The sequence below is a fragment of the Microtus ochrogaster genome, chromosome 5, assembly GCF_000317375.1.
Source record: "Microtus ochrogaster isolate Prairie Vole_2 chromosome 5, MicOch1.0, whole genome shotgun sequence".
Classification (NCBI taxonomy): domain Eukaryota; kingdom Metazoa; phylum Chordata; class Mammalia; order Rodentia; family Cricetidae; genus Microtus; species Microtus ochrogaster.
In genome coordinates, this window is record NC_022012.1 from 17,680,166 (window position 1) to 17,702,223 (window position 22,058).

The 22,058-nt window shown below is 43.9% G+C and overlaps 1 protein-coding gene across 2 annotated transcripts in view; it reads left to right on the forward strand.

The window, feature by feature from the left end:
- Nucleotides 1–22,058, forward strand: part of Bmper (BMP binding endothelial regulator) — a 261,777-nt gene that overhangs the window by 235,386 nt on the left and 4,333 nt on the right. For both annotated transcript variants that reach the window (XM_026778925.1, XM_026778924.1), the window contains one exon: nucleotides 14,231–14,361. In XM_026778925.1, coding sequence (XP_026634726.1) covers nucleotides 14,231–14,361 — 131 coding nt within the window. The remainder of the gene's footprint in view (nucleotides 1–14,230; nucleotides 14,362–22,058) is intronic.

Genomic DNA, 22,058 nt, shown 5'->3' on the forward strand with positions numbered 1-22,058 from the left:
CTGTCTGGAAATGTTTCTAGCTAATGACTCTCTCTCTGTCTCTCTCTCTCTCTCTCTCTCTCTCTCTCTCTCTCTCTCTGTCTCTCTCTCTCTCTCACCACTTTACCTTCTGGTTCTCACTGCCCTCTTCATAGATATTCTCACTGGTTTGAGTTGTGACTTGTGCACTCAAGAAATAGGTTGTGAACATCCACCCTGGATCAGGCACTGCACAGGCCTAGGGAAATTGGGGAGCAAGGCTTGTCTGACCTGGGGCTCACATGAGGCCTGTCAGGTAAGAGCACAGTCGTTGATATAATAAGATTCAGGCAGGAGTGTCAGGGGCAGTCTTGGGGGCCACCTCATCTGGTAGGGATGTTTCTGAAGCCTTCTCTGAGAAACCTATTGGACTACTACTGAAGACCAGACGCGCTTTATCCAGAGGGAACAGAAGAATAATCTAGGAACACCATGTGCTGCAGAGGACAGTGACAGGAGTGAAGAGACAGGCTTTGAATGCACACTTTACCTCAGCACATTGTTCCGTGGGCAAGAGTTGTGGGGATTTCAGGCCTCTTCTAGCTGCTTCTGGAAACAGGCTTTCTACATTTCCGGGGCCTATCCAGAGGCAGGCCCTCAGGACAGTGGCTGTGGTGCTTGTGATTTGCCTTTGGAGCCTCTGATGGCTGGACTCCTTTGCTGTGAGTTGAGAACAGCAGATTCAGCTCTGTGGCTTGGGTGGGGATAGGCTCTGGGATGGGCAGCTCCCTTTGGGTCCAGTTGGCTGATTATCCTGGAGCAGGCACGGCGGTCCAAAGCACAGGTTGCGAAAGGCCTTTCTTTCCTCGTGAAGTGCCTGGATTTAAATACTGGTTTATTCTGGAGCCGAAAGACACAGACGTCTTGATGAAAGGCCCCCAACATCTGAAAAAGCTCATCCCGGCACCACATCCTCCGGGAACAGCCGCCACCACCGCCCTTTTATTAAGGCACGCGGTGGAGGATTTGTGCCTCTGTGGGTTGTGGGGCTTGGCAGGCAGCCACGGCCTAATGTGAGAAAGGCCTATGGGAGGACCAGCTCTTTGAAGCAGAGGCGGGAGGCAGCTACTGCATGTGGCTGGGGTGTGGCCAGGGATACTGCATGCCTTCTCCCCTCTCCTCTCTCTGACTCCCCCAGTCCTTGAGCACACCCCGACTGCTGCCAGACCTGTGAGATCTTTGCTGCGAATCAAGAGGCTAATCTCATGAAGCCCCAGAGAGTGGAATAAAGACACAGATCCTGGGGCTGTAGGAAAGGCAGCATCATGGCCTGCCTTGCCTGCACTTGACTCTGAGACTCAGTTGGGACAATGGCAGGTGACTTCCACCGTGTCCCTCACCTATATCTCTCTAGTAATATCTATGGTTTTTTTCTCTGTTTTTGTTAGAGATTAGCAGCTGGGGACAATATATCTTGTTATATACTTGTCTGTGGAACCTAAAGTGAGTGAATGCACAAGGAGGGAAGATAGTGTTCCCAAGAGCACATAACTAGGTCAGTAGGTCTGTCTGTCTGTCGTCCTCCCATCCATCCATCCATCCATCCATCCATCCATCCATCCATCCACCTATTGGCCCTTCTATCCATTCATCCCTTGCTCCAAAGGTGACCCCATCAGCAATCTTGCGTGTTACTGAAGTTTGTGTGGATTTATGTTGGGCACATAATCAGACATGGAGTTGATCAAGCCTAGGCACATACGTGTCTTTCCTTCCTTCTGTTGCATGGAAACAGGCTGTGCTTTTCCGTCTGTGGCTGAAAATAGCAGATATTTATTTTCTTTGTTTCCTTGGGTCACACTCCAGTCTCCTCTCTCCCCTCTCTCGTTTTATTTGAGACAGTTGCCGATCTATATGCAATTACAAGAAAAACTTCAGAGAAACCAGTGTGCCCTTTACCCCACTTCTCACAAAAGATGCATCTCACATTTAATTAGCATATAAAGTAATTGGTTTCTCTATGACATTGGAAACTCATGTGTGTGTGTGTGTCTGTGTGTGCATGTGTGCACATGTATGTGTTGTGTGTTGTGTGCCTTGTGCAGGTGCATGTTTGTGTTCAGGTGATTGTGGTATACATTAAGGCCAGAGAATAACCTTCTTTATCATTCTTAGGAACGACAGCCACCCCCCTTTCTGACCTGGAGCTCACGAATTAGCTAGGCTAACTGGCCAGCAAGCCCCAGGAATCCTCCCATCTCTGCCTCCTCGGCACTGAGATGACAAGCATTTGCTATCATGCTGATAGCTTCGTGTGGGTTCTGGGGACTGAATGTAGGCCGATTTGCTTGTTAGGTGAATTCATTACAGACTGAGCCGCCTCCCTAACCCGTCCTTATGGAATATCAGCACATCTTTGCTTTGGCTGATTCTACCCCACCTCCATCTACCCGCACCTCACACCTTCAGTATTTCCTTTCCATGTTCACATCACATGTGCTCTATGATAGCATCCAAGCTGCTCCCCCATCTCCCTCTTGCTCCCACAAATAAATGGAGATACAATGTAGCAGCTTACGCCTGCGCATGCTGCCTTTCTGAGAGATGGCGCTGCAGGCAAAAGTACAGTCGCTGCCGCCTTCTCCTCCTGGAGACCGAGAAGCCACTTGCTTGCAGATGTCTGTCCAGCTTTTTCTGGAGTCTGAGAGCACATATTCCCTTACATCTTGGGCTTTGGACTCTTCCCTGTCCTGGCCCTGACTCTCTCACCACTGTACCACAGTTCCAGGATGAGATGAGAGACTGCAAGCTGACTACCAATGGCAATGGATGCAATGGCTCACACCTGTGTAAGCCTCAGCAAAACCCCAAGAGGTCGGACTCAGAGTGCTTCCTCGTTGCTAGGTATAAGGAGTTCTTAGGTGCCCCAGAAGAAGAACAGGAAAGCTGTGCATCCCTCCCTAGAAGGTGACCCCACAGGATGGGCAAGATCTCTGTGTCCTCCCCGTCCCAGGATTTGGGACTGTGGATCTCTTCCCTTTGGCTGTCCATCTGGTGGCCTCTCATAGCCATGATGACGGGCAGGGCCAGAACCAGATTACAGTAGAGGACAGAGCTGAGAACCTTAGGTGGGGAAAATATTCCCCCACGTAGTGGCCAGAAGTGTCGTGCTAAGCCACGAGAGTAGTGTGGGCATTTTGGCTTTCCTTCTTTCTACAATGGAAGATGTTTCTCTTAGGTTAGACAGGTTGTACTTGAGGATGTATGTTGTTTTCTTTCCAAACAAAAATGCATAAAGCTTAATTCAACGCTTTAGCAAAGAGAGATAGTTTAAGAGACAGAGTCTAGGCTTCTTCTGCTTGTACTGCACTTTTGTTCTGCTCTCTGGAGGCTGGAGCCCCGGACTTGTACTGCATTGTTCTGCCCTCTGGAGGCTGGAGCCCCGGACTTGTACTGCATTGTTCTGCCCTCTGGAGGCTGGAGCCCCGGACTTGTACTGCATTGTTCTGCCCTCTGGAGGCTGGAGCCCCGGAGATTCCCAACACAGCCTTCTTGGCAGGTGCCAGGGGCGGGCTCTTAGATTACAGGGCTTTAGTCAATTGGTCCTGCCATTGTTTTACGGTGAGAGTGACAGTGATGGATTGGACATGAATTTAAGAGAACAGTGATGGATTTCCTGCCAGACAGCCATTTTTATGTGGTCCTTTATCATTCATCCTCCAAAAAAGTGAGACTTCTGATTTAGAAGCAAATGTTGTAATGAAAATTTACTGTTACCAGGTACTCTAACTTGTGGCCACTAGAGGGGGGTAGTGACCAGGTTTCCCTCTGACTGGTGCGTGAGACCCTCCTTTAGCAAACTCTGCCAGGCCCTACCAGGAGCCAATGAGACCTGGTGAGTTACCTCTAGAGGAGCGACATTGTGGCAAATATCAGCAATCATGGCCAGTTTCTTTTTGGTACAGCTGTTTCTCATGCTTGAGCAAAGACAGCTCATCTTCCAAGAGGCATTTCTTTCTTTTTAAATATTCACTTGGCAATTCCATATATACACATTATAATTCACACCCTTTTACTCTCTGGTATCCCTTCACTTCCTTTTGACCTCCTTATTCTTCCCCCAGTGGCAACGCCATCCAAAAAAATGATTCTCCCCACTTGCCCCCCACCTGAAGCAACCGTTTGCAGTCGTCAGCTAAGGGGCTTTGCCTAACCATATTACAGTTCATACAGGGTGAACAAGCTTCAGAATCTGAACCTTCTGAGCGCCAGTGTGATGCCTCAAATGAAAAGTTCCACAAATTCCAAATCTTACTGCGTAGGACTTATTTAAGTTAAACAAGTATACTAAGGGGAATATAAAGCCCTGTGGTTTATGTAAAACAAAATTAATTTGGGTTTTAGATTTGGCTTTTATGTCGGAAAATATCATGTATTTCTAAACTGTCTGGAAAAATCTGAAGTCCCAGTACCTCTTGTATCAAGAATGTTGGATTAGCATCCCTGATCTGAGAATCTTTGAAGTTGTAGCCTAAGTATGGGACAAATGGCATGTTATACCAGCATTAACGATGTGACTAGTGTCTTGATAGGCACATGTGGTCTGACACATTAGCTTATGAGAAGGCGACACATTTTAGGTTTCAGAATAGGTGTGATGGCTGTTAAAAGCACAACTGATGGAAAGATGTATATAGAATGTCTTTCTAAAATTCACATCCTGATATAAAAATAGAAGGTGCTGTTTGAGGATGGACGCGATCCACAGGGAAGAGGGGACAGGATAAGGTAATGGGAGGGAAAGAGAGACACATACGTCTTCTCCTGTGCAGAACGGGCTTGGGGAGTGAAGCAAAGTAATGAATGGGTGTGTATGCACATCAGCAAAGTACAATGACACACATATATGAAAGTTTTATAAAGAAACTTGTTATTTCATACGATTACATTAATTAATCATGAATAACTAAAAAAAATAGCAAGCATTGTCACCTTTAAAAATAAGTGTCTATAATCACAGAAACCTACATTAGTCCACAAAAGAAACAGCTTCCAATGCAGATCAGAGGATAATGGCCAGTGGGGGGGTTTCGTATGCTCTGCTGGTGTTTGCTATGCAGGCAACACCATCTATTTCCCCGGCAATGTTACGATGATTAAAAAATCAATTTGTGTGAAGTGCAACAGTGCACGCCCTGTATTTGCAGCACACAATAGATGGGGAAGGAGGATTGAGAGCTCTATAGCAACCTGGGTTACATAGCGAGGCTCTGTCTCACAAAGTAGGAAAGAAAGCAGGATTCCTCAGTATGCGTGGTCTAAGGGAGATTTAAAAGAAGTTCCCTGTGTGCAAGCTAGTGTGACATGCACCAGAGTCCGCGGTGACAAAAGGGACATCTGTAAATAACTCTCTGGTCCAGATGCTTGGCAGGGCTTTTCTTAGCTTCGCTGTATCATCTTACCCCCTCTCAGAGCCAGACTGGGACAGGTTTCTGGGAAGGACCCTGAAGGCAGGAGGGTTACTGCACAAGCTTGAGTGAGACCCCCAAGAAGCAATGGAAGGGTCCTTTCAGCCTGGCACACAGTGGCTCATCTTGTGCTGCTCCAGGAGGCAGACCTGAATCCTGCACAACTGGATCCCTAGAAGAAAGAAATGCCATAGTCAGATGGTATGCCAGGCTGTCCTAGGCCACACAACTGCCTGGTGAGACTCTTAGTGTGTGTATGAGTGTGTGTGTGTTTGTGTTTGTGAGCATGTGTGTGCGTGTGTTGGGAGGTTGACCCTGCGACTATCCAATCCAGAATGCTATGATCTGGAAACCCTACCCCATGCCTCCTTTTCTTGGAATTTCCTTGTCCTTGTTCTGTAACTGAGAAAATTCCACAGATGTTTAAGGTCCATTTCATGTATCTTACAACAGGAAGGCCTTCTGTGTCCAGGCCACACGCCAAAGAATTTGTCTACAGCTTCCCAATTGCACTGGCTTTCTGTCATAATCTACTTTATTTGATTTAGGGTTTTGTCTTATTTTTGTTTTTGTTTTGAGATAGGGGTTTCTCTGTAGCTTTGGAGCCTATCCTGGAACTTGCTGTTGTAGACCAGGCTGGCCTCGAACTCACAGAGATCCGCCTATCTCTGCCTCCTGAGTGCTGGGTTTAAAGGTGTGTGCCAACACCACCAGGCTTGGTTTAGAGTTTGATGTTTAGTCTCTGCATTCTCTCTCTGTGTCTCTTTCTCTCTCTCCTCTCTCTCTCCTTTTTGGTGAAGTCCATTTGCCTTAGTCTGTGTCTTGTTTTCTGCCTTAACTAAGCACAGGCTCCATGCATTATTTCCTTTTCCACAGGAGTCAGCCTAAGGTCTAACTGCGGGCATGGTGGAGGAGAGAAGGGGCGAGGCTGGGCCAAGATCAGTTTGCGCCTGTAACAAGAGAAGCTGAGTAGATACCCATTCTCAGCACTCCATGGCTCTGTTCACACCCTGCAGAGACGCCTGGCCCTCGAGCGCTGTCCTGGCAACCTTGGACAGTCATGGAAGTTGTAATATTCTGGCCAGTATTTAAGCCACAGTGGACAAATGCCACAAGGGTGCCACACTGTCGTTGGCCCAGAAAGGACCTGGAAGGAGAGAAATGTCCTCCTGTTTGGTTCTGTAAGCTATTCTGTCCTTTCGTTCACAGCCCGATAAAGCAGCTCATACCTCGGCCCATGTCGTTGAAGCCAGTAACCCCAATTTTCATAACGTAGTGCTGATGCTGGTTTCCATCTTGCTTATTGGATGAATAAGCAGAAACATGTAAGTGTCTGTGTAGCTCCGAGGAGAATGCTACCTGAATGAGGTTTTGTTGTTGTTGGATTCATTTTAGCACTTAATGTAATATGGATATGTCACCTCACCTTTGTTACCAAATCTAAGATGCTTCTTTGAGCTTGGGTGAGAGCTATGAGGGCAGAATTTTAAGGATTAAAGTGCAGGTAGGCTCTTAGTAGTCTCTTTGGCCTCTTCTCCTCATTTCCCAGGCACCAGCCAGCCTCAGATAGTTTTACCTGTTTCTGAGAACTTCATAGACATGAGTAACTAGAGCAGCCATGGCCCAGTACAGTGCTCTTGTTCTCACGCTGCTGTTAGGTAGGTGTCATCCATTAGCCCTTCGCCTCCAGAAAGGTGACCTACGGTTGACAGATACAGACCAGCCAATGTCCCTCTCTGGTGGTGGAGGAGAAAGCCCTTCTCTGTCTTTGGCTGCTGTCTTGATTTTGCTCTGCTGGCTTGACTCCTCTGCTCCTGGAAGCAGTCAGAGATTCCCAAAGGTTAATCCTTCTCCCCTTTCATCACTTGGTCTGGAAGCAGAGACACTCACCTCCGTGCATCGCAAGTGGCCTTCACACCAGCGAAGACAGAGGGGGAACAGCTTGGCTTTGCCGTTGCTAGGAAGCACAGCCATATTTATTTTAGCAGCACAAGAACTTTTTAATAACACAAAAAGCTATAGGTTATTCTTACCATAATGAGCATGTGCTTTTCTGGAAATATATTAAAGCATAATTATCTCATTAAGTCCTGTTTTCCAACAATCTTTAAATTAAAAAAAAAATCACCTAGGAGACAGGACATGGGTGTAAGAAGCTCCAAATGAAAACAAGAGCAGAAAGGATTCCCACAGAAGCAGCTTATTTCAGGTGATTGTACAGCCATGGTCTGTGAGGCAAGTGTTTAACCCTGTGAGCGCCCCCGATGTGTAACCATTGTCTGTGAGGCAGGTGCTCAGCCATGTGAGTGCCATCTCCGTGTGTAACCATGGTCTGTGAGGCAGGTTCTCAACCCTATGAGTGCATCTGCCCTCTCCCATGTTTAGCCAAGGTCTGTGAGACAAGTGTTGAACCTTGTGAGTTGTGCAAGGTGGTCACACCCCTTTCATCTGTGCTTTATGCTTTTCTGGACATTTACCAATCTACATGTTCAAGATATTGGCTGGATGTAGAAGATCTGGACACATTCCTCATCCCTGAGAGAAAAAGAAATTATGTAAGTTCAAACACCGCAGGTGCCATGAGCCCAGAGTTCAGGAGGGTGTGGCTATCTTTCCCCCCCTGGGCTAGTCAAGGAGAACAGCAGAGGAATTTGAACTGAGTTTGAAAGGACTGACACCATCACACAAACAAATGAAGCTGACTCGCAAGGAGGGAAGATGCCCAGGGTTGATGAGATGTTCTCTGTGATCTGGTGAACGTAAACGAGCAAGAGAAGAAGGTCAAACTCTAGATTTCCAGGGATTCTGATTTGATACCAAGAAATACACTTTCCTTTTTGTTGTTTTTAAGAGAGGATCCCTCTAAGTAGCCCAGGTTGGCCTTGAACTTGTGTCCCTTCTGCTTCTAATCATTAGGATGAGCTTCCATTTGAGGTACCAGTCAAAAGGCAGGAGTGGCATTGATTCTAATCTAACTACAATTAGAAATCTTTCTATGATTACATTGGGTAACTTCGTGTTGTAATGGAGCTGAGTTCTGGATAGCACTACCCAAGAGAACCTGCTGTGGGACAATGGTCTGTACCCTGTCACTTGTATTTTAAATAAATGCTGATTGGCTAGTATCCAGGCAGAAAGTATAGGCGGAGCAACTGGGAAGGAAGTAGAGGTGGGGCAATGAGAATTCTGGGAAGAGGGAAGTTTCAGTCTGCAGTCGTGACCTAGACACAGAGGAAGCAAGATGTGACTGCCTCGCCAAAAAAGGTACCAAGCCATGTGGCTAACACAGACAAGAGTTATGGGTTAATATAAGTTATAAGAATTAATAAGAAGCCTGAGCTACTAGGTCAATCAGTATATAATTAATGTAGATCTCTGTGTATTTCTTTGGTAATAAATGACTGCAGGACCAGGAGGGACAGAAACCTCTGTCAACAAGAACCTCCTATGTTTATAAAAGGTTCTAAATTGTCCATTGTAGTGGTCACCAGCCACGTGTGCTAGTAAGGCTGTACAAGTGGGTTGAAACTTTATTTCTCTATGATTTGCTTATGCTATTTAGTTAGCCATGTGTGGCCAGCTATTACCACCTTCCAGCTTTACTGGAGCGAGTAGTGAAGTTGCTGGCTTTCCTGACAAGAAATTGGAATAAATTCCACTTCAGAGAGAGATCTGATCATAGAGTTCAGATCTGCTGTTGACAATGAGTTGAAATGCTAAAACATGTTTTCAAGGAGACATTGAACTACAACTGCTCCCTGCCCCCATATACACACATGAGATGGCCTGTGCCAATATGCACTCTTGGTGCCCTCTCGCCATTTTGCTATGCTGATTGACTGTATGAACCATGCACACAGAACCTGCAGGAACATACCGGGAGCCAGGTGATGAATCAGAAAAAACTACTTCTATATACATTACAAATGATGACTGTAATGAATGCAAAGTACATTGTAAAGACAATTCTTGAGGCACAATTCCTTTGTTGTTTTGTTTCATAAATATGATATGTATGTAAATGTGCATATATATATATATATGTTTTGTGTAGATGTGTGTGTGTGTGTGTGTGTGTGTGTGTGTTAGTGTAGAAGATTATTGCAGAGTAAAGAGAGCACTCCCAGGGAGTGAGAGTAGACAGTGTCCAAAAGGACCATCATGCTGATCCACACTCAAAGTAGACAACATTTTGGGGGTGTTTTTTTGTGAAATTGATTGACAGGTCCATTTGAGTTGAGTCTTACATGGGGAGTCTTTGTTCTTTAAGAAACCTCCAGCTAGATAGTATTCTTATAAGGCTTATAGGGTTATCTGTTAGTGAACTTCTGGGTCAGGAATATGACACAGACCCTATTATTTTGAGTAGTATTTCAAGTCCTATAGTTGTAGTCTTTGATTGTTACAAATCATTAACTATGAAAGGGGGTGAAGCCCTAATGGCTTTAAATCCTGCTAAATCAAACTGGGTATCTAAGAATATTAAGAACTGAAACTCAGAATCATTTAGGAGTTGGAAGTCAAGTTCACTGGTTGACATGGGCATTGAAGGGTTTAATAAGTACCACTCTTGGTACTTAGCAGGCCTTGGAGGATGATCAAAAAGACACATATCCATGGAATCAGACTGCTGAAGGATCATCTGAAACTGAGCAGACTGTACTTGAAAGCAGATAATAAGACAGAAGTTAGACACACAAGGTCTGAGTCTTCAACAACCACTACTGAGATTGTGATGGGTGTAACCCCTTCACCATGACAACTGGAATCTCCAATCTAGAGCTGCTGTTTGCTAGAGAGGATGGTGGTGTCGACATGGCTTGAAGTTTACTTCATTGCCAGGCCTTAAGAAAATACCCACTTAGCAACCTAAGTTAAGATGAAGAAACTAGCTTTGGCGGGATTAATATGCTGCTGTAATCAATTCGTAGAGACCCCTTCAAGAAGAGCTGCCCACCATGGAGATCAGAAAGTTCTGAAACAAGGGATGAGTTCACTCACCCAAAGTTACCTTTTGTATTGTCTTTGGTCCATTCAAGGAATTTCCATTTCCATATTGTAAGTCAGAGACCAGTAAACACACAAATGTTCCTGGACAAAAGACAGACTAGCAAGGCATGGTGTTTAGCAGAGGATGAGCAACAGCAAAACTCTTATTTATCTGCTCATTTGAACAGGTTTTAAGGTCACTTGGGTATTGAGCTTCCCAAGGGTATATGAGAGACACTTCATCTGGAAAGGAAGGTTTTAGTCAGGACTGATGAATGCAGCTGGCAGTTTCTGGAACCTTGATGATTGCATCTTCAAGATTAACTCAAGTCTCTGTCCCATTGATGATTGTGTTCGAGCTGGAAGCCAGCTGGCACTGGGGGCTTCCTCATCCCAGGAACAACATCTGGGATTCTGGCCTAGAGTGCTTTTAATCTCAGAGCAGTGACCCTCCAAGACCCTATCTTGTCAGACCAAGGGCAAGAGGCCTCCTGAGGATGCCTGGTCTTTGGCTGGTTCCTCCTCTACTGGCTGGGATGTTGACAGACCCAACGTTTATTTTCAGTCTATTTCCTGTAGGAGAGAAGCCAGAGCAGGAGAGCTTAAATCTCCCTTTAAGAATTTAGAAGTACTACACGAATTTGTATTCTCTTTTTCTAAAACTTTGGCATCTTTCCCCCCTCTCTGTCCTCTACATCCCTGTTGTTGCTAAGTCCTTTACAGAGAAAACCTGAAGAATGGTCAGGGAGTTCAACTGTCAGAGCCTTTCTGGCAAAGCTCAGTGTAGGCAATCGGTCTCCCTGCTGGCACAATGAGAGCCAAGTCTCTTGACAAACTTTTCATTTATTAGAAAACAATCATGACAAGGGAATGTTGTAAAATCAGATCTATAAAATCTATAAATCACAGCAACACTAAAATTTATTAAAGTCTTGCTAGTTAAGATATATATACATATATATGCACATAATATTGATGCATATCAATTAAAGAAATGATAATAACCACCAAGAAATGCCTATCAGTACCGTGCCACATGTCATAAACTACATTTTTCTTGTACTGAATTATTGTGTGTGTTAAACATGAATGAAACAATTGAGCAACAGTCATTCCCCTTCTGAAGATGATTTAAAGTGCATTTCAATATGCTTTTAGTTTTCTGGTCATAAATTCCTTTGTAACAAGCAAAAGTATGTATAATTATTTGGTTATCTGTTCCATCTGTCTGGATGTCAAGTTCATAGTATCAGGAGAGAAGTTGAGGGTGATACAAAGTGAATCTAATCAAAGTCTACCGGCAGTTGCAATATAGACTAGAAATATTTTAGTGGAATTATTTAAAAAACTAAGACCAATAAATAGGTTGAACACTGTGAACTTCTCTGATTGCTTACCTTCTCTTCCAACTATAGTTCCTAAATTGCGATTTAAATACAAATGCATGCTGCTTTTGATTTTTTTTAGTCATAAGATGCATTAATTGTAAAGAGTTAAAAAAATAATGAGAGCTATAATTTCTCCATCCCAAGCAGACCATTATGAACACTTAGGCATATCTGTTTTAATTTATTTTGTTTCTGTGATTATACCATATCAAATCTTATACTGTTTGCCCCCTGTTAATCTACCCTGAATATTTTCTATAATTTTAATATTCCCAAAACAGTGTAATGACTGTAGAGCATTTCAATGGACTGCCACCAGAGTTTGTTTAAATGGTCCCTGTTGTGGACAGTGTAGGTTATTGCCTCTTGTCTCAGAGTCCATTGTTCTGAAAATCCTTGTATCTGAAGTCTCTGTTCACATGGATCACAACTACTCTTTTAGGTGTACAATTTCCCTGCTGAAAAATACGAATCTTTATTTGTCCCATGCCATTTCCACATAACTCCATCATTTACCGGGTCCATGAGATGTCGTTCTACCTGGTCCCTGCCAGTGAGGTGTGCATACAGGGGAAAGGCCTAAAGCAGGAATGACAATAGAGGTAGAACTGCTAGCAAGGCTGGTTGTAAAGTCGGAGTGTGAAGTGGATAAATGTAGTGTTTTCTGGAATGAACACTGAAACATGAAAGGAAATGAGGTCCTTGAGGATGCATAGGCAACATGGAGTGGCTACTCTAAGAACGAGATTCATCTGGCTTTTCTTTGGAAATCTAGATGTACCGTTCAGCCCAAAGACATGTGCACTCAGAACCTGGATACATTTGCTCGAATATAATTCCAGATAGTAGTAGGGAAGCTGGGTTAAAGTATGAAGAAATGCAGCTTTGATCTCTCTAGAAAGGAGAGAGCTTCATTTCTCAGTTGTGGCCTTTGCATCTAATGCAACAGTCATCAGTGATGTGCAAAAGGCTCTTCTTGTTTTTGCCCTGTGTCTCATTTGTCTGTTAGTCTCATTTCTCAAGACTGCCTGTTTGAATGTTGGACTACCCAGGTGTACCGCACTACTATAGATTTTTAAAATATAGTTTGTGCTCTTTCATTCGTAATCATAACCAGATAGCATCCCAAGTAGTACCCAGTATTAAGTGACCTTTGTCTACAACCCATAGATTACGTGCCTCATACCACGAGAAACAGCTGTGTGTTGACTCTGAATGGTCATGGTCCAAACACTTTTCAGGTTCATATGTATCATTAAAATCTTGATTATTTTTATTCATTCAGCCTTGAAATTGGTTCAGCAAGAAATGAACTTGCTGAACAAAGACCTGAAATAATTAAGATTAGCTTAATTTTATTAATCTTGGAGTTCTCTTACATAAACGTCAACTCAAAATTGTTGAGTGGTTCATTTGCCTATAGAGCCGAGGCTTTTAGCATGATATAACAAGGAGAGTGTGCTCAAAGTCAGGAAACAGACTTTGATTTGTTCTTTCCCTGCTTATGAGTATGAATTTGAGCACATCTGTTTACTGGAGTAAAACAAACCTTCACTTAGAACGCTGGAGCTCTACTCAGTGGGCCTTGTTTATTATTCTATGACAGACAATCTGCCAGAGCATTTTGTAATCTGTTATATTCTATCCTGATGCAAATTCATTATTCTGTCTGCCTAGTTGAGATGTTTAAGAACTTGTTTGCCTTTAAACACATTTCAGCTTAATTGATATCTTGGTCATTCATTTTCACATTTCAACTTCAATCCTCTTCCTTGCTCAACCTAACTAAGCATCAGAAATGCTTGCTTTTTTGGGGCTGTGTTATCCTGCCTCATGCAGATGAGACTGGGATGCAAGACCATGCAAGAGGGAATGCTAATTGCACACCCAAAGCCATGGATTTTCATGCTTTTGTCAAATTGCTCAGTGTTCCTGGCTTTGTTATAGTAGAACTGACCATTCTTGTGTTACTACAGTCACAAATGACAGCATGTTGATGATGTCTGTACTCCACAAGCTGCCCTGTCTCTAGGGTAGTCTCTAGGTTCAGTGGCTGTTTACAACCATAGTCATAAAGTCGAACCAGATATTCAGTTGCTCAGTGGCTCCAGCCATATGCCAAGTCCTCAGTCACCAAATACAGGCAGTGGCTACGTCTTTGAACATTAGGAATATTAGAACATTGTTGGCAAGGCAACAAGTTCTTCTGGATAGTCCTCTCAAAGAAATGAGTGTTCAGAGGTGTTAAGTACCAAAATGCTCATCACAGTGATTCACAGCATTCAGAGATGTTAAGTACCAAGATTGCCTACAGAATTTTTATACTAATTTTTACATATCCACCCAACCCGTTTTTACAGCTATTATTTCAAGTGTTTGATAATTTGACAAATTAAAGTGATATTTTCTCTCTCTTGTGACCCGTAGGTCCTGTGTGACAGATATGTGTGAATGTCCAGTTCATAAAAACTGCTATTGTGAGTCGTTTCTGGCATACACCCGTGCGTGCCAGAGAGAGGGCATCAAAGTCCACTGGGAGCCTCAGCAGAGCTGTGCAGGTAAGAAAGCCCTGGAAGATCCATCTGACAGGAGGTCCCTGCAATGGCCAGGATAACAATGGAAAGGGGCAAGTAGAGGCTGGCGTGAACAAGCCACATTCCTCCTTGACCCTAAGGAAAGCCTGTTGGTGATCCAACTGGCTCACAACTTGATAAAACACAGGAGCTTCCCGTGGGGCAGAGGAGACAGCACTAAAGACAAATGCTTCGTGACATGCACATTTTACCAATTTAAGGATTTCCACTGTTGCAAAATCTTCCCAACTGCAAGCAAACAGCTGGATGTGCTTAGGACATGGACAGTCACAATTAGCTTAGCTCATGTGTGGAATGAAGGAGCTTCAGGACCATCACAGTCATCTAAGGTCTTCAGGAGAAATATGGCCAGTTATTATAGGTTTTTGAATAAACCCCAGTACAGTGACTCATTCCCTTGGAGAAGACGGATTCCTCCAGCAGTGCTTATTAGCTCCCTGTCCCCATTAATTAGCTCATTTGATATATGTAAATAGATGTCTCTCTTCATCCAAAAATGCTGCAAAGTGGTTAAGCACTGGGCATTGTGCTTGATGCTGTGGGCACTTTGATGAGTATAAGTGATGAGTTTCTCGTCATTGAAGTGCAGCTCTCTTGTGCGAGAAGAAGACAAAAGCAATAACTTATAATAAACACTTACAAATGATAGTTGAGTGTGGAGAGAGAGACAGACAGTGCAGAGCTGTAGAGAGCAAATGGAAAAAGGGTGGATAACTTACTTGGACAGTGTAAACAGGAAAGCGTTCTAATAAAGATGGTGCTTTAGCTGAAGAACTGAGGGAGTCCAGACAAGTTCCGTGCATGAGAAACAGGCTGAACATCCACAAAGCAGCAAAAGCAGTCAAACCAACCAACCGACCCAAGATTTCTCACACTGGGAAGGAGTTGGTTCTGAACTGATCTGAGGTTCAAAGAGAAGGGAGCAAAGATGAGAAGGGGTCAGGAGGAGACTGGAATGTACAAGTTTTCCAGACCTTGGAACAGAACCGAGCTTTTATTTTAGGGAAAGTGGAAGTGAGTAGGGGTGTCTAAGAAAGTTTGTTTTACCAAGTTTAGTTCATAGAACTAGAGTGAAGGGAGCCCATATTGAACACAGGTGGCTGAGGAAGAACTATTGAATGAGGTGTGGTATAAAACGGATGTTGTCTTGGATTAAGATAATGGGGAGAAGGGGGTATTATTGTATTTCACCTTATCAAGATGTGACTATTGGTGATAAGTGTGTGGAGCATCCTGAAGAGTATCCAGTTCACATATGTAGAGTCAGTGACAGTCAGTGGCAATTAGAGTTGAAGGTGGCAAGACTGAATATGTGTCATCTAAGCTCAACTGCTCGGGAACTTTTCAGTGTAAAGGGCCAGATTTGCCAAGAATTAAAAAGCATGGAATTTTTGTAATGTCAGGTAGTCCTAACAACCTTAGCTCTAAGCTCCAGTAAGAAGGCACTTTATGCCACTGCTAGCTTCAGAATGTCTTCATTAGTAGAACATAGGAGAGGCAGTCTGGTTCAAAGAATGGTCAAGTTTTGCCTTGAGTGTGTGTTTGCAGTGTACAGGCCCCAGGCTAACTTAAAACAGTAAATCTCAAACTAGCTAGAATTAGAATCACTGAGAGGTTAAAAGCCACACGAGAAGCCCCATGTACAGAGAGCCTACTTAAGTTGGCCTGCATACCTCTAAGAACTTCCCAGGCAGGTGACTTTTACCTGCAGTACTAGTTGAAGCCATTGAGTTAATTGAATGCTTTGTTAGGCAGTCTTGTTGCAATAGGGTGACGGATATGCTAGTGGTTCAACTCCTGGGTGATACTGATTCAGAAAGAGATCCTGTCTTTTCTCTGCCTTTGATGTGCTTTCGGTTTTGCTCTCAACTTTGAAAATCCAAGAGCAACTTTTACATCAGAGTTTCATGTTCACTCTCGGTGCTCCTTATCTTAGGGATGTATTGGCCCACTAAGAGCAGCTCACATTATAGTACAGCTGAGGCAAATGAGAAGAGATACAAGTGGCTGACCTCTAATCTAAGGCTCCTATGCTAGGTCAAATATGAGAATGATACTTGTTTAGGTTTGGCCATTTTTAGCCATCTAGGCATCATTAGTAATCTTGGCCTTCTTCCTTTGACTTTTCCTTCCCTTAAATCATCCAGGAAAATGAATAAAAGAGATGGAGGCAAGCACCTATCCATCCTGGTGTAATAGAGGGCTTGGCAGGGTTCTATCCATTGTATTAGCTGTTGTGGTGCTTTGGTTTGGATCTTATTATATACAGGGTATAAGAACCCTCTCCTTCTGGCCCAGGGCAGTCCTTAGCTTCATTTCAGTGCACATGTTGCTTCTGAGGACTACACTTTTCATGTCAACACTTTTGTAGTGGCGTAAATGAATGCAGACAGATTGTAAAAAAATATATACAGCTTTAATGGGGGAAATAGACTTACAGTACCACGGTTCCCATGGAGAACAGGAAGCAGAAGGGGCGGCTGGGCGCATGCCCAGCAAATTTATAGGTAAACATTAGCCCGAGGCAAACACGCCCCCTAAGGCTGGGCTTAACCCTACACACTTTTATTTTAGGGACTGAATCTCTGAAGCTAAAATCATTTTAGTAATAGAAAAGGAATATGGTTTCAGTGTTAATTTCACAGATTTGAGGAGAAAGACCACGGATCCAGCTTATGGCCAAATTAAGTAAAACAAACAAGTCAAACCAAGTTTTTTTTCCCCCTTAATTCGTGTTTATGGGCTATCTTTTCCAAAAGGCAGGGTTCAAGAGATCAGCATTAGACACAGATGAGATGCGGGGTTTTATAGTTCAGGAGTAGGGGGTGTCCAAAAGGAAATTTGGTGGGCAAATAGGTGGGGTTACAGTAGCAGAACATAAACATAACAAATTGGTCATAGTAGCCTTCTGAAATAAAGACATGGCTGTCAGGTAGTCGTAACAAGTTGGTCATAACAGCAGGTTATCATAATAGCCTTTGAGATAAAAGGTTACCATTTCCTGGAACAGGTAGTACAGAAGCATTTGAAGTTCAGGTTACAGGTGGGGCAAATCCCAATCCTTGGGAAATAACTTGAATTATAAACAGGAATGAATCTAGCTTGTGTTTGCTGTTAGGAGGCTTTCAAGCCTAAGGTAGAGGCAGACTTGCTTGTCACCTGAAAGGTTCCATTTACCTTTCAAAATTAGCAGAGTCATCTGTGTGAAGTGTAACTCCATCAGAGCAGACAATGCTGTGCACACGCATGCACACAAAGGCATGCATGCACACACACAAAGGCATGCACACATCCACAGACTTCCACAGATTGTCAGTAGGCACATTGAAAAGATAGACTTACAGGGCTTGATGCATCTCTCATAGAGCTTTATTCAAATCCATCTAGAACATTGAAGACTTTGAAAATCCAGTTTACTTGTTTTCAGCTTTCAGGTTCCCTGACTCATGATAGCACTTAAGTCTACTAAGGCAGAAAAGTGTTTTCTAGTGTGAAAAACTTGAGAGCTGAAGAAATAAGAAACAAATGCCTCAAGAAACAGAGTGAACAAGTGGCATTGTAAAAGTCCACCTGGATTTTAACACTGTCCCTACTGCTGGCTTGCCTCCACCTATGCCAAGAAGGAGGCTGGAATTCCAAGCCAGCCTGGGAACTGCTACAGTGAATGCTTACGTGTTTGGTAACAACTATCTTTAGATTCTGTTATTTTCTAAGTACCTTCCTTGTGCTGAGGAGTGTGCTAGAATTTTAGGTTGTATGTTATCTTATCTCATGCCCATGAAAAGGATGTGGTAACACTATGAACTCCACCATGTTTTATTGATAAAGATATTGAGACTTAGAACAGTTAAAAATTTTATAGAAATTGAAGAAGAAAATGGGAAAGCTGGGTTTCAAAGTTGTGATACCATTGTAAGAACACAGACGACCAAGAGAATTAAAGCATGAGGGTGAATACAGCTCTGATTTTACACACACACACACACACACACACACACACACACACACACACACATTTATTGATTCTTTGTGGATTTCACATCATGCAATCCAATCCCACCTATCTTCCTGTCTTCTCCACATCCACCCTGTGACCTTGTAAGAAACAAATTTAAAAGAAAATTTAACAGATTTGCCCACCAAACAAAACCAAATTTTAAAGAAAAATCCAAAACCAAGCAAAGCAAAGAAACAAAGCAAAACCAAAATTGAAAGAAGAACCTTGTCATGGAAGCTGTAGTGTGGCCGTTGAGGCACAGTTTAGCCTTTAGTCCATTCGTCTGTCCTTGCAAGTGTCCATTGCCTGGAGTCAGTCATTGGTCTGGCTGGAGAGCTCTGGTTTCTTCTACTCCATCCATAATGGACTCTCACTGTGGTGCCTCTTGGATATCCTGTTGTTTCCTGTGTCGTGGAGATCCTGCTGCTTTGGAGCTGTAGGTTTGTCCCTTTCATATGCTCCAACAGTTCATAGATTTGGTGGATGTTTGGGTGGGCCAACTCATAGCCCTGGTTCTGGGCCTGGGTGATAGATAGGGTGGTGGTCAGCTTGCTTGCTTTCCCTCATCATCACTACCTGGAGGAGATCTTCAGCATGGCATCAGCTAGCTCACCCAATGCAGCCTACAGCAAGGGCAGGGCCACTTCTCCTGCTCTCAGCCCTCAGATCCGGGTCACGCACATTCACATTACCAGGGCCTACTCTACTGTTATGCCCAGTCAATGTGCAGTGCGCTCTCTCCGGATTGCTACAGGGGACATACTGTGTGTGTGTGTGTGTGTGTGTGTGTGTGTGTGAGAGAGAGAGAGAGAGAGAGAGAGAGAGAGAGAGAGAGAGAGAGAGAGAGAGCTCAACCCCTCAGGGCTGGCTCACCTGTGGACCCAACAACAGGCTCAGCTCTATCAGCTCTAGTGTGCTGCCCAGGCAGGGTGCCAGCAGGGACTTTATTAGCATTAGTCACTTGATTCCTGCTGGCTGTTTCTTAGGACCCTCTGAGTCCATAAATGTGTTAGGGTATTGTCTCTTGGATCTTACATTGTCATCCTTAGCAGGCTATCTGCCACCTACCTTATGGCGAACAATGGTTGTCACTGTACATGTGCCAGCAGGTTTGCCAGCTGGGAGAGGTGCTGGGAAGAGCAGCTTTACATTCCTTACCACTGTTTGAGTGGTTTCTTTTCTTCCTTGTTTGACTCCACAACTCACAGCTGTCTCTGGTTCTTCCCCTACATCCACTCTGCTCTGATGCTAGCTCGAACTTTTCTGTGGCTGACTGGAAGTCTCCTGTGAATTCAAGAGGTGTAGTTGGGTATTGTGACCTTTGGCATCCAGGTGAGAGTGGAGCCAAGAAGCAGCCTAGTCCCAGACATCACAGGGAGTGGCTTATTGAACAGATTGGTAAATTTGCAGATAACACCCTTTTGTGTTCTGTAGTTGATGGATGTCCCTGGGGGATACAGGAGTACTAAGTCTTGATAAGTTGGCAGTTTCCTAATTTGAAGAAAAAAAAAAAGAAAATACTTAACCAAATGATATCTTGCAAAGGCATTTGTACAAACCAAATCATATGTGTATTTTAAAATTGTCTTTTATGAGCTTGAAAAACAAATGGATTCACAGAGGGTAAACTAGAGCTCCAGTGGGCACCTACTCTCTAGGATCCTCCGGCCGCAGTGCTGAAATGAAGACAAACCTGATAGTGTCATCCTGCAGGTTATAAGCCATCAAAGCTTTCTCTTTGCAGGGTGTTGTGTCTTCTCTGGCCTCAGGCTAGTTCTCTTCCTCTCTCTATCACCATTCTCCTTCCTCAGCCTACTCACCTCCCAAATCAAGGATCATCCCCTCTTCCCATGCACACTGATTCAACCACTGCCCCCTTGCTTCCTGATCTTGTCCATGCTAATGTCTTGATTCTTGTACTTCTCTGCGTGGGAACCTCTTTCTAATGTTTGTGGTCTCACCAGTCCCTACTTATTGTTGTTTTGCAATGCTGATCTTCAAACCCAAGGCCTTGCATGTGCTAAGTACACACTGAACCATGTCTCCAGCCCTCTGCTCACTTTCTAGTACCACAGTGGCCTTATTTTCTCTAGTGTCCCTCAATCCCTGCTTGACTCTCAGTGTTCAGTCAGTATTTTTGGTGTCACTATCCAAGACTGCGCATCTTACATCATATGACGAATCTGCTTATGTCCTTGTCCCCTGGCTCTGTGACTTGATGTCAGAAATGAAATCCGGATCACATCTGCTCTCCAAGCTTAAAAGAATACATGTAGTGGATACTTGATAGGTGTTTGTTGGTTTATTTGAATTGAAATTAAGATGATATTTTATGATACATCTTGTTTGGTCCTTTTACTTCATTCTCTGCGGTCTCCTTTCTACTCTAAGATTGCAAAAAAACTTCTGTTCTTGATATGGGAAAGATAAGGGGCATTGATGGAACAAAGTGGTGGAGCTAGAAAAAAGAATTGGGAATACAGACCAGAAGACACGGAGTAGGTCCTAGCTGTAAGGAAGGGAGGCCACAGGAAGAGGAACTCTTCTGTGAAATGTCCCACTAAGAGAACTCCAGCAAGAGCTGAAGCGGACGAGGCATCGAGTGGATGAGATCTAAAAGGTAGCAAGGAAGCAGGAGTGTGGAAATGAACTTGAACATTGGCCAAAGGGAGCCCATGCTGGAATGGAGTTAACAGTTAGATACCATTAGAATGAAACCATCAAAGGAGGGAATAGATAAACAAGCAATGTAGTAGGTGCTCACTGAAGTCTTTGCCTGTACTCGGTCCTGTGGCAGAACTCTGGGCTATAGTGGGTAAGGGCTCTGCCCTCAGGAGCCCAGACATCGGCAGTTCATGCCTTTCAGCTGTGTGTCATGGTGACTCCTAGAATGGTTGAAATGTATACCTGTGCGGGTTTCGCTGCACACTCAGAACAAATCATGAGACATGTGACTAGAAGCTGATGTTTCCAAAGAGCTGCAAGGGAATCCTATGAGCTTCTCTTAGAATCACATCTGCAGAGCTTGGAATACAGTGCAGCTCATGTTTAAACAAAACACACACATACACTCACATACACATGCATACACACAATCCTCACACACTCACTCACATTCACATAGTTCCGTACTCAAACACACCCACATGCACAGACACACTTTCATGCACACACACACACACACACACACACACACACACACCTATGCACATGCACATGCACACCAGAACTGCACTGTTGCTGGACAGTTCAAACAAATGAGCAATTGCAGGGCTGTGAGACACAGTGAGAAGAAGCACATGGCGGTTTTCAGGAGCTATTTGAAGGAGGTGACATTTGAGTTAAGATAAGAAATTAGATTAGGTGAAGAGTTCAAGCTGATGATAATAGAGCTGTATAACTGGAGAACAGGGCTAAAACTGGAGTTGGAGATGGAAAGGGGAGAGGACGAGAGAATGTCAGGGGAACAGGGTACCAGGCAATTTTAGTCTTTAGTGCCAACACCAAGCACAGGCATCCAAGAGATAAATGCATCTCATCTGTAAGGGGTTGGCGAGGACCAGAGGGGCACAAGGTCATAATCCTAATAGACAAAATGACCGAGTGGGCTCTTGGGGCAATGAAAGCTGCGAGGATGTCAAGAGATATAAGGCCTGGTGAAAAC